Here is a 13,911-nt window from a genome sequence, read left to right as displayed (position 1 = left end):
AAATGAAATAGAGGTTTAGTATAAGCTATAGACCCCGTTATAAATGGTGCTGATGGTTTTATTCAGGTGGTTAACTGACTCTTTTCATAGCTTCATTCTCTGGTTTCCTGATGGTTTCATCCATCAACTCTCATTTGCCCTTTCCCCATGTATGAGTGATTTAGTTTGCGTTAGTGTTTAGTCAATAAAACTCTTGTGCACAAACTACATGAGTTTCTGATTCTGCCTTGCAAATTAATGTCCCTTTACGATTTTTGATCCTTACTACATGCTCTAATGTATTAATGCTTAGGAAAGTATTTTCTGTGGCCAAGAAAATATCCTTTCTTAGAGTTGATATGAATATACACTGAATGTTCGTTGGACGAACAGATTAGTTCATGGCAATTTATTCCTGCTACAGTTATTACTGTCGGCCGATATAAATAATTGTAATTAATCATAATTAATTGTAATTATTTATATACAATTCCCTTTTGATTATACATTGCTACATAAACCACAGTTGAATTTCACAAGTGCAACACTCTGAATTATTGATTTTTGCACATCAGAATCACCCTCACTCACAGATGGCGAAAGAGCGATGTTGAAGTCTTAAGACACTTTGCTTTTAAATTATACATCGAGGATTTGGTTTGATGGATGGTTTCTTCGAATATCTTATTTATTCTTGAGGAATCCTGAGCCTACTTTTCTTCTGTGATAAATGCTAAATGCCAATTCTTCCTCTGACTCATGGGCTTTGAAAGAAAACATCAACGTACAGGAACAATGGGAAATATCTTTTCAACCATCAATCAAAATCTGTTGTTCTCTTTAATAAAAGAGTGGGAGTAAAATCATCCCATGTTTCCATACTGTTGGTCACATTCTCAGTGTATGTGTGACCTTGAGAAAAGCAGGTCACTTTACACATTGCATAGCTCTTTGAAAACAGTAGCCTGTGCCAGGACTGACAAACATTCACACCTTTTGTAAGAGCACAGTAAAAATAGCTTTCTACCTCAGTGGAAAGAATACGAAACTGCAAACTTCAGCTTTGTTCCCAAACATAGTGAGCTGCATAGACAACATTTTAAGGTGTCATAGACGTGTTCCCACTGCAATGGTTATGCAGCATATATTAGAAACAAACTAAGCTAAATTCTAATACAGCATTACATGTATCATTCATGGAAAAAGCAATTCCAGAAATATTATATAATAATATTAAAATGATGTTTAATGATATTTTTAAATATTGAGGGCCCTATCATACACCTGGCACAATGCGGTGTCTGGTGTTTTGCTAGTTTCAGCCCGACACAGTTATCATTTCCACGTACTTTTTCCATGTTGTTTAGCAAATGCATTTGCGGCCATTTGTACGTCCATGGGCGTGCTGGTCTGAAAACGTTGCTATTTTGAGGCAACTGAAATAGACCACGCCATTGACTCTATTTCATTTGCCTCAAAATAGCAACGCGCCAACGCAGTATTTATTTATTTTTGTTATTTAAAGAGCGTGTTAGTAATATGCGCTTATAGGCGGGTCCACAACGCACGCACACTTTGCTTATTACACACAGGGCAGCAGCAGCACACAAACATGCCAAATATTACAAATTTAAGGATTACAATCTAAAAGATTATTAAATTGCATATTTCAGGACTAGGCTACCTATTTGCTCGTGCAGGAGCAGCTCAATTTCCTTACTGGAGACGCGTTCAGTCTTTGAGCTTGCAAATTCCGCCGTGTAAATATTGAATCCACCATGGCCCTTAAAGGGAATGGGAGATGAGACTCTGATTGGTTTATTGCACGTTATGCCCAAAACACACCAATTACTCATTAAGAGAATAGGGACAACCCTTTTAGACCATGCACCAAGCACGCAGACTGTTTTTTTTCCCGTTGTTATACTAGCAAAAGTGGATTCGGACACACCCGAAGTTAACCATATGCCGTGTGTTTTAGACCATGCGCTTAGATTGTTAAAATAGGGCCTCTTGTATTAGTTTTGTCAAACACTATGCCCGTATCGGATTCAGAATGATGATTAAATCACAGATGGAATAGGTCACTTCGATCAATTAAAGCTTACACAAGGTGTGTTTCCATTGAAGAGTTGCGCAAAACTTGCACAATATTTTATAAACGACAGCTATAATAAATGAAACTATTGTAAAATTACAGTATTTCCATTAAACAATGTTATGTGACTTAAATGTCATTTTTTTTCTCTCGTGATAAGTCATAATGATTGATGTTGCTAGGTTTACATATATCGAAGCCACTGCACTAGTCATTATTTTTAATTGAAGGAGACGCAGGCATGTATCTTTAAAGAAGCAGCGTGTCGGAGAATAATGTGCAGCAGACGTGGGCAGTATAAATAAGGGGTTATCCAAGAAGTGACGAAAAAGCGACACCATCGTAAATCGATGGTCAACCATGGCAAGGTCATTGCACACCGAGTCCGAAATTTTTGTCTGAAATTTTCGCACGTTAAAAATAAATATTACCTCACATTGTGTCAATCATGTTTACACACTGCCTCCAAAACTTTCGTCCGTCATAAAAAAATTCGGATCAGGTTCGATTTTCTGCATTTTCACATCCATAGCATGCATTTTGATCGGAAAGGATGACTAATACGAAAAAACGCATGCGAAAATTTCAGACTTAGTGTGCAATGGCCTTTATACTTGAGGTGTTTCTTGGGGGTTATAGTATGATCATTTGACTTTTACGTACACCAGGTGATCTGTTAATGCGCCAAAACGGTTTCCATTGCAGTTTTGTGAAATAGTCCTTTTTTGAATTGCCTGAAAAACCACCTCATCTGAGCAAAAAAACATTAAAACGTTTTTGCAAAATTGACGTGTTTCCATTGGAGCGTATTTACAGTCAAATACCACTTCATGGGTTTACATTTCATTCACTAATGTTAGGCTGTTTTAATTTATATGCTGTTTAATCATATGAAATCGCTTGTTTCTGCTTCTTCACATGTTCTGATTAAGAGATTCAGTACACTTTCAAAAGATGTGTAACAGCGCCTCCTACTGTATAACTGTGAAAGCACGGAAAGCCAGAAAATTCTGTCAATGGTGGGGGAGCGTTGTCTCATAAATGACGGAAAATTACGCCAATGGATGGGAAAGAGTTAAGAGAATCAATAACTAAGCAACATGCTAAAATTAAACTATAACAAATATGAAGTTACAGGATGGTTAGAAAAATAGGAATCTTCAAGATTCAAGATTAAAGATTTTTATTTGTCACATACACAATTATACAGAGTATAACCAGCAGTGAAATGTAGGTCAGGTCAGCTCCAAGGACAGTGCAATTATATAGAATACAAATATTAAGAAAAGAAAAGTAGAAAAAAATAAAAGAATAAAATAAAATAAAAGATAAAAAATATAAATATAAATGTGCAGGTCAGTATGTTGCTGACTAATAAAGAGGAATGTGCAAAAGAATGTGCAAAAAAAGTTGTACAGGATATATTAAATAGCAGCAATATGAGGTGGAGAAAACTTATGAATAGCTTATTGATATGGTGATATTTACATGGTGTCAAGTGATGTTATGACACAGATTTAGAGTTTAGGAGCCTGATGGCCTGTGGGAAGAAGATCCTCCTAAGTCTCTCAGTTTTTGCCATCAGGCTACGGAAGCGCTTACCAGATGGAAGCAAAGTGAATAGCTGGTTACCAGGGTGATTTGAGTCCTTGATGATTTTGACAGCTCTATTTTTGCAGCATTTGAGGTAGATGTCCTGCAGAGAGGGGAGAGCAGACCCTGAGATGTGCTCAGCTAAGCGCACAACTCTCTGTAGTGCTTCGCAGTCCTGATTTGAGCTGTTTCCATACCACACTGAGATGCACTGAGTCAATACACTTTCTATGGTCCCTGAATAGAAAGTTTTCAGGATTGCTTCTGAGACCCTGAATTTCCTCAGCTGTCGCAGATGGTACAGTCTTTGCCTAGCTTTCTTAACCTGTGTTTGGATGTGTGTAGTCCAAGTCAGGTTCTCTGAGATGTTTACACCGAGGTACTTGAAGCTACTCACCCTCTCCACAGGGGTCCCACTGATCATAAGAGGAGTGTAGGACTGCTGCTGTCTCTTCCTAAAGTCCATGATCAGCTCTTTAGTTTTGCTCACATTCAGAGAGAGACAGTTGTCCTGGCACCATGATGTGAGTCTCTCTACCTCATCCAAGTATGCGATCTCATCATTGTTGGAGATGAGGCCCAAAACCACAGTATCATCAACGAATTTGATAATAGATGTGGAGCTGTGAGAGGACAAATAATGTTTTTGTACTTCCTATCTGTAGAAAAACGACAATAAACCAACATTGACTTGACTTGAAAATAAGTCAAATCAGTTTAAACTCAAAATAAATGTGATACAAAGGAGCTCTGTGAGTCTCACATTTCTTTATGTGTGTGTGTGTTTGATCAGATGAAGTCTGCCGGAGCTGGTGATGAAGGACTCTTCACGGAGAGCTACTGTAACATCTGCAACGCTCAGCTTATCTCAGAGTCCCAGCGTGTGGCACACTATGAGGTTAGCGCGCACACACACACACACACACCTACACAGAGAGAGAGAGCAGTGACACACATTACGTTAAAAGCCGGCCTCATCAATTGATCATCAGGGATGTAATAATCATTTGTAACCTAAATGCTTCTCTCATGTATCTTTTAGTCACTGCTTTTAAAGTTGTAATGCAGTGCACCTTTCCTCAGACCCACAACCCCTTCATATGTAACCCAATGATTGACCATTAAATAATCATCCTCTTGCATTTTTTACATCTCTCACGCAGTTCTTGAGACCACAGAGTACGCAATCACTAGATTAATGAGCACGCTAATGAGGACAAACTCCTTTGCACAAAATCAGTGTAGCTGAAGGAACGTGTCTGTTCAACAGGATCGTTTGGCCAGATTGGTTTACGAAGAGAAGCCAGTGAGCTATATTCAGTGCAACAGTAACACTTTAGCTCTTCTGTCATTGATCCCTGCGATCCCTCGTCTTGAAGAAATGCTCTCAGATGTCACAGTGTGAGGCTGATGTCCTGAATTACGCGTGAACGAAGGCTGGATTTACTTGTATTCATTTAAATATAATTATATATTTTTGCTCAAATGGCTTTAAATGGTTATTTTTTGACTGTCATTGAAACTATCTTTTCAACCAGCTAAAGAAAAGGACTGATCCAAGTTAAATTACGTTATTACATTATAGCGTATATTAACGTAAATAACGTATTTTACGTAATACTTTTCACAAAAAAAAAGATATTTATTGTAATATGCTCAAATGTAACAACACATAAAATGCAATATTTATCTACACATATTTTTCAATAAGGCATTTTAATATATGAAAATATACAGAATAAATTCTGATAGTCATAACTTATAAAAATAAACACATGTTAAAGTTTGAGTGAGCCACAGTCACCGAAAAAAACAACAACTTTATATTTATTTTTATATTAAATAATTTTAACCTAAGATTTTTTTTAACATTTATCAGATAAGATGTTTATTTCCTTTTGCTTTCTAAAAATAGTAGGCCTATTTTTATATTATTAATAATTATATTAACACATTTTCTAAGTGACATATTGCATAATAATAATAATACTTTTTTATCATATTAATATATGAGAAATGACACAAGGAAATGTTTTCAAGGTACTGTTTAATTGAATTGAATTTAATTTAATTATTCATTGAAATTAATAACTCAAAAATCTGTAGTGATCAGTAGAGATGGGATAATAAATGCCATCATAAATTTCTAAATTTAAAAAAATGTACATTTAAATAAAATGCATAAAAATCATAATACATTTTTTTATTTATATATACTAAAAAGAGCCAATTCATGAGACTCATTAATGTAGGAATCAGTTCATCAGTGTGAAACTGGCCTATTGTTAACTTACTGGCCAATCACAATTGGTAATAAATTTAGATTTTTAAAAATAATGTTACTAATAAAAAAAATCTGATATATCATCCCTCTACACTATACACCTCAGATGACAAATAATGCAACACATTTATCCCAAGTATCCAGAAAACTGTGTGTCCTCAAGGAAACTCCAAGTCGATGAACTCGTCACTGTGACCAGTTCATTTCAGGCCCCGAATCAACCGGCCATTTCCCTGGAGAGGTGAAGAGAAGGAAAGGGAGAGAATGAGAGAAAAACAGAGAGACAGATAGAGATGTTCTGTGTGATAACATGAGTCTGCCTCACCACAGCACGCATTACAAGTCCTTCCCCTGGGACTGAACCACACAAACTCTCTCCACCTGTCAGAGCAACTTTAATGGACTTTTCCTCTTTCAATTTCACATGCTGCATGTGAGCGTGTGTGCGCATTGCTGATAATCTGATGGATAGCTAACAGACATATAATAAAAGCTTGGGTTTAATATCTCATCTCTGTCCTGAGAGAAACCTTGCTACCTGTCAGCTGCCCTTCATTGTCTGGATTGGACACTTCTGTCTTCTCCATATCACTCCGTATTGTTTGTCCTGTCCATTTCTCTATTCTGCTTTACGTGTTTATTTCAGCATTCACCTGCTTTCACTTCCTATCTGAAAAAAACAAAAAAACAAACCTTGCTTCAGGTGTCCCGAGTTCGAGTCCCAGCATGTGGATCTTTCCTATCCTCGCTCACCTCTCTCTCTCTCCTACTTCACTTCCTGTAAACTTACTGTCCAATCAAAACATCCAAAAATAAATCTTAAAAATAATTTTAAAAAACAAAACATGGCATTTTTATGATTTTTTTATTCCTATGACCAAAATCTTATAATCAACAAGAAAATATAAATTTGAATGACGATACAGAAAAAATTCGGATATTCATAACGATACTCAAAGAAACAAATCAAGATACACTGCTTTTCACTTAATTATGTCAATGAAAAATATTCAATCATTTACGCCCTAATATAACAATACATAAGAAGCAGTATTTATCTATATTTTTCAATAAGATATTCTAATCTATGGAAAGGTATATGGAAGATATTCAAATATTCATATCAGTTTTACTTGCATGGAAAAATTGAGTGGGGAAAAAAGGATTCATTTTTTTTTTTATATATTTTTATGATTGCAAATTAACATGTTAACTTTAGATACATAAATTATGTTTAATTAATAGCATACATTAAATTAATAATATTGAAATACCATTTATGATTTTGTTTACATTTATTAAAAAATATTTTATTTTATTTCATTTTGCTTTCTTAAAACTTAAAATAAAACTACTACTAATAATAATAAATTAATTATTAACAGTAAGAAATAAACGGTAGCACTTTATTTTAAGGTGTCTTTGTTACATGTTACATGCACTTACCATTATAATAACAATTAAATTATGCATAATTACATGCAAGTAACCCTAAGCCAAACCCTAATCCTAACTCTAACCATATAGTATGTAGTTAATTAATATTACTCAGTACTTAAATGTATAATTACGCTGTAAAAATGACACCTTAAAATAAAATGTAACTAAATAGACATTTATACATCTAACATTACTTATATAGTTGGAAGAATATGCTGTCAGTCTAAACACAAGGTGAATATTATTCTGTTAATATCAGGTAATAATTTGTTTTAAATGACAGTATAAAGCCAATTTATATGTAATATGGGGCTTATTTATTTTCTCACACAGTATTCATTTTTATATTAAATTGTATAGTTGACATTATATTGCAAGGGGATCATCATTTTAGCTCCTTGGCATCACAAAGTTTGCCATTATGAACGGTACAGCACAATCTGACACATTTCTGTCTCCAAATGTACATACTGTACTGTCATACTGCTCTGCACTACTGGCACTGCAAAATTTCAAATCATTCAAATAACTCAACATTTTTAATAGCTGTATCATTTGCCCAGTCTCCTCGTAAACTATCAAATCTTTCCCAGACCAAATGTTGCCTCTCTCGCTCCCTCAGTATCTGGTCTTTAGTGTATCAGTGGCCTCTTTCATCCGCTCTCAGCACTGAAATCTTCACTGGACCAGTGTAATCCAGTCTGACTGCCTCAGAGACAACAGAGACTCTCCTCTCTCTCTCTCTCTCTCATCTCATTCAACTCACCCTGAGCCCAGCTGTGCCTTCACTCTCCTCCAAGTCTATCAGAGTCTTTAACTAACTCATACTGTGGGAGTCCACAAGTAGAAATCTTGCTACAGTATGCGATTTATACTGTGGCAGATATATTTGGGATATCCAGGGCTGCTTTGCGTTATTTATACATGAGTGATATAAAATATAGAGCTTTAATATTTCAGCCGTGGTGCTTTGAAGGGGATACATTTCCAGACTATATTTCGGAGAGAGATTTAGCATTCTGACTGAGTGTCAGCACACTAAAACCTACCTGGGAAGTTTCATATTTAAATTAAGTCCCTTTACTGTTAAATATCATTACTTCTGAGATCATTTCAAACAATCATAAATTACATAGGAGGATATTTTGGTTTTCATGGGGATTTATTGCTTTTTAAATGACATTAGAAATCTATTGTGCATCATCCAAAGCTTCTGCAGATGCCAATGCTTTTAATAACCGATGGTTCATTCCAATTCATTTAATGAAAGATTTTCTAAATTATTAAATCATGTTTTAGATTAAATTAAACTAGTACACGTTCCTTAAAGATTGAAGGACAGTTTTTACATTTCTTAGAAGTATAATAATAAATCAAACTGAAAATAACAAATAGAGCAACAGAAAATCATTTTAAACCCACTTCTTGGTTTGTTTAAAGCAAGGAATCATGGTTTCATTAGGGATGATTATATGACTAGTCATTCATGGACTTTTGTTATCTAGTTTTGAACATAAAGTGTTACCAACAAACTAATAAAAATGACAAAAGCACATAAAATTTCTAAAATTTAGAATAAAATTAAAAACTGCTAAATGAAAATATTTGATAAACACTGTAATATCATATAAATAATACTAAAATAACACTTGCTACAGCTGGACGTTCCAAGAGCACATTTTTTTGACCTCTCATGTCATATCTTTATGAACTCTTCAGTTCTTGTGAGGGGTCTGGCTCTATGTCAGCGTTTTCATCCAAGCCTTTTTCTGAACAAGCAGAACTCACCTGCAATCTGTTCTGAGTCTAAACTTATATTAATCACTTCTTTAATGCCCACAGATGCTCACATTCCAGTTTTTAATATCAAACATATTGCATATTACATTACAAATTCAAGCTATTCATGTTAAACCCACAGTGATATCAGAGGATTAACAATCTGTTCAGGTTTGATTGCTTATCTATGCAAATGTGGCTGTGCTCCAAAACTAACTGACTTGCTGCATACTGCCTACATAGACCTCTACCTGAAACAGAACCTTGTGAGGGGCGTTATGGGCATTCTATATACACAGCAACACCACAGAAATAGATCTTCTCACTGAAAAAAAAAATAAAAAAAAAAATAAAAATTGCCATTATGTGTTACTAAACTAAATGTGCAAACCTCAAATGAGCATAAAACAAACATAGGCCATAAATACATGCAGGTTAAAATGGTTAGTATTAATTAGAGAGGGGTTGTGGTGGCAGACCAAACCTTTAACAACCAATTAGCAAGTTTGAATTCCACTTTTTTGGAAATAGTTTTGCTATGAAATTATTCCAATTAAAAGCAATGCCACACACATTTAGCTCATTTTGAGTGTCCTGAGTCAGTGTAGTGTTTTTAAGATGCTGTGATGAGTTAAAAATAATTCAACTTTTCAAAGTCAACCCACTCTATTTTGTTGTGCAGTGTTATAAAACGGAACAAAAGCCATGCTTTAGTTTACATGTTCTGCTAAAACAGACACTTCTGCTTGTAGAAGCACATCTCTGTAATTGACTGTGTAAATATGTTCTGTGATTTTATAGAGAAAGAACTGAAATGTCATACTGCAAGCCTCTCATTTTTCTATTACATTTTAAAAGCAGTGTTTTGAAATATATCCTCCCTCAGTGAGTTTAGGAAACGGTTTTGCATAAACACTGTGTGAAGTGGAGCGTTTTGCCGCAGCTCAACTTGAAAATGAAGAGCAGCCTTAAGTTTTGCATTAAAAAGAGGATATGGGAAAAAAATGGCTGTCTGCCAACATGGTGCACTTTACATCTCATATTATTTTATATATAGCCTGATCTCATACTCATATATATAATATGGGGTCAGATCAGGGCAGGTAGAAAACTGTTCCCAGAAATGCCAGCAGTACAAGTGGGGAAATTTATAAGTCATATATATATATATATATATATATATATATAGATATATATATACATACACTCACCTTAAGGATTATTAGGAACACGTGTTCAATTTCTCATTAATGCAATTATCTAATCAACCAATTACATGGCAGTTGCTTCAATGCATTTAGGGGTGTGGTCCTGGTCAAGACAATCTCCTGAACTCCAAACTGAATGTCAGAATGGGAAAGAAAGGTGATTTAAGCAATTTTGAGCGTGGCATGGTTGTTGGTGCCAGACGGGCCGGTCTGAGTATTTCACAATCTGCTCAGTTACTGGGATTTTCACGCACAACCATTTCTAGGGTTTACAAAGAATGGTGTGAAAAGGGAAAAACATCCAGTATGCGGCAGTCCTGTGGGCGAAAATGCCTTGTTGATGCTAGAGGTCAGAGGAGAATGGGCCGACTGATTCAAGCTGATAGAAGAGCAACTTTGACTGGAATAACCACTCGTTACAACCGAGGTATGCAGCAAAGCATTTGTGAAGCCACAACACGCACAACCTTGAGGCGGATGGGCTAAAACAGCAGAAGACCCCATCCGGGTACCACTCATCTCCACTACAAATAGGAAAAAGAGGCTACAATTTGCACGAGCTCACCAAAATTGGACGGTTGAAGACTGGAAAAATGTTGCCTGGTCTGATGAGTCTCGATTTCTGTTGAGACATTCAGATGGTAGAGTCAGAATTTGGCGTAAACAGAATGAGAACATGGATCCATCATGCCTTGTTACCACTGTGCAGGCTGGTGGGGGTGGTGTAATGGTGTGGGGGATGTTTTCTTGGCACACTTTAGGCCCCTTAGTGCCAATTGGGCATCGTTTAAATGCCACGGCCTACCTGAGCATTGTTTCAGACCATGTCCATCCCTTTATGACCACCATGTACCCATCCTCTGATAGCTACTTCCAGCAGGATAATGCACCATGTCACAAAGCTTGAATCATTTCAAATTGGTTTCTTGAACATGACAATGAGTTCACTGTACTAAAATGGCCCCCACAGTCACCAGATCTCAACCCAATAGAGCATCTTTGGGATGTGGTGGAACGGGAGCTTCGTGCCCTGGATGTGCATCCCACAAATCTCCATCAACTGCAAGATGCTATCCTATCAATATGGGCCAACATTTCTAAAGAATGCTTTCAGCACCTTGTTGAATCAATGCCACGTAGAATTATGGCAGTTCTGAAGGCGAAAGGGGGTCAAACACAGTATTAGTATGGTGTTCCTAATAATCCTTTAGGTGAGTGTATATATATGAAGAGTTAATTTGCAAAAATCATGTTTTTTTTTTTGTTTGTTTTTTTTCAAAAAATTACAGTTAATTGCATTACAGTTAATTTCAATCAAATTGCAGTTGGGTTATTTTGATTAGGTTAAAAAATAACTAAAAAATACAACTAACTAACACAAAAACATGATAACATAATAAAAAACATGGTTTTTGAAAATTTTCAAAAATTGAGTTATCTGTTTTTGCAAATATACTCTTCATATATATATGTGTATATATATATATATATATATATATATATATATATATATATATATATATATATATATATATATATATATATATATATACACCCACCCACATACACATGTATGCTATCTCTCAGTCAGTCAGTCAGTCAGTCTGTCTGTCTGTTTCCTTCATATATGAAGTAAATATTAGTGCTTGTAAAGTATAGCAAAATAACAGTATAAGCTGGTGTGTTGGTTCAGAGTAAATAAAATGTCATGACACTCAACAGACGTCTTATTTTCAGCCGGCTGCACACAAGAATCAGCACTAGAAAATGTGGTTAAATGCAACACTTTTTACTTAAATTGTCCTCTAGGCAAGGCAAAATGAGAGGTAAGATTAATATTCCTAATTAAATTTCAGAATGAAAATAGAAATAAGTGTCTATGACATAAGGCCTTACGATTATAATATAAAAATGTGAAAAATAAATAAAAACAAAATATGAAAATAAAATAATTAATGCAAATAACGAATAAAACGTATCACTTTTCTCATGTTTATCTTTGAATCACAGGCAAATGTGATAAGATTGGCTATTTGTAAATAGGCCTACATTGTCACATTAACACAGTTTATAAAAAAAAACAAAAAAAAAAACTAACTAGTAGTGGTGGTAAAAAGTGCACTTTCGCCTTTTAAAATGAAATAAACTTTCAAACTTTTGATCTACTGTACAAACCCAAAACTTGATAACAGCTGTGGCTGAAGACTACAAAGTCTGAATGGAGTTTTTTAACCAGAATGTTTTAAAAATATCAATACAGTGCAGCTTTTCAAGCACTGCAAAATTTGACAGAGACAGAAAAAACTCAGGGCATATACTGTATATAGTATATGTAAGATGATTGTCAGAACTACACAGACACTACAAATCAATAACAGCTAGAGGGAACAAACAACCTCAAACGCTCTGCACCAAAAATGCCCATACAGAATACAAACAAACTTTATTTTGAGAACTTTCAGTAATTTCAGCAGGAACCAAGTATGAATTAAATTATTATATCAGTTGATGTTTCCTTTTATAAAATAAATGTATGTCATGTTTTTATTTCATAATTAATTGATTGTCCAGTATAATCCTGATGGTTGATAATGTGTCATTCATGCCAAATCAAGTGAGAACACTTTGGATTATTATGTCTTTCTGTCTCTTTCTCACACACAACAGAGCAAGAAACATGCCAACAAAGTGCGTCTGTTCTACATGCTCCACCCAGAAGATGGAGGTCCACCATCCAAAAGACTGAGACCAGACAATCCGGTATTTTCTAAAGCTCTTGCAATAAAACTTCATGTTAGATTATAGTCTTCCTCTCTCTTATGCTTATTAATAATACAGTATATCTGGAAACATGGATGCACATAACACAATTTAATTAAAATACCAATCCAAGTGGCATCTGCAAATGATCTATTATAATATAAAGCCTAAAAAACAAGTATTTTGTGCAATGTTTTACTTGAAAAGTGACCTTGTGCTATTATTATTTAAACTAAATGCCATGTGGTTTGATAATTTATCTAATGCAATGAAAAATCATACTTTTGAACTACATGCATGTTTAATTTAAGTAATGTTATACTCTTACAATATCACAAATTGTTTTTACAGTCTATAATTGAGAACAACTGATCAATATATATATATATATATATATATATATATATATATATATACTAAGCAATTTTCTTCTTTCGGATTATCTACTTGTTGATTAACCTCAAGAGAGACATTTTTGTCTTCGGTGAAATGCTAAATGAGGACAGTGGAGATTACAGGCACTGAGCTTTGATTTTTCAGTAGTTTTCACTCCTCACAGATTGTTAATGTTGCATTTCCCCTAAAGGAAAATGACCGGCACAGCAGTCATCTAATGTCTTCATGGACTCTGAATTAAGCCATGATTAACACAAGCTGTTTAGGAAGCAGATAGACAACTTGAGAGGCTATAAACCAGGAGATGAAGAGTTTAAGGGATTTTTAGTCTTTTCTGGCAGTTCTGAATATACCATAAAACATCTTAATGATCC

General features: G+C 34.9%; 1 protein-coding gene across 1 annotated transcript in view; it reads left to right on the top strand.

Annotated features, from left to right (window-relative positions):
* Window positions 1-4,463: 4,463 nt before the first annotated feature.
* Window positions 4,464-13,911, top strand: part of LOC306882340 (zinc finger matrin-type protein 4-like) — a gene marked incomplete at both ends in the record, with an annotated part of 42,916 nt that continues 33,468 nt past the window's right edge. Inside the window, 2 exons of the mRNA XM_079436894.1 lie at window positions 4,464-4,568; window positions 13,049-13,141. Of these exons, the coding sequence (XP_079293020.1) occupies window positions 4,464-4,568; window positions 13,049-13,141 (198 nt within the window). The remainder of the gene's footprint in view (window positions 4,569-13,048; window positions 13,142-13,911) is intronic.

The sequence above is a fragment of the Barbus barbus genome (genome assembly GCF_936440315.1).
Source record: "Barbus barbus genome assembly, chromosome: 16".
Taxonomy (NCBI): Eukaryota; Metazoa; Chordata; class Actinopteri; order Cypriniformes; family Cyprinidae; genus Barbus; species Barbus barbus.
This window is presented reverse-complemented; position numbering and strand designations above follow the sequence as displayed.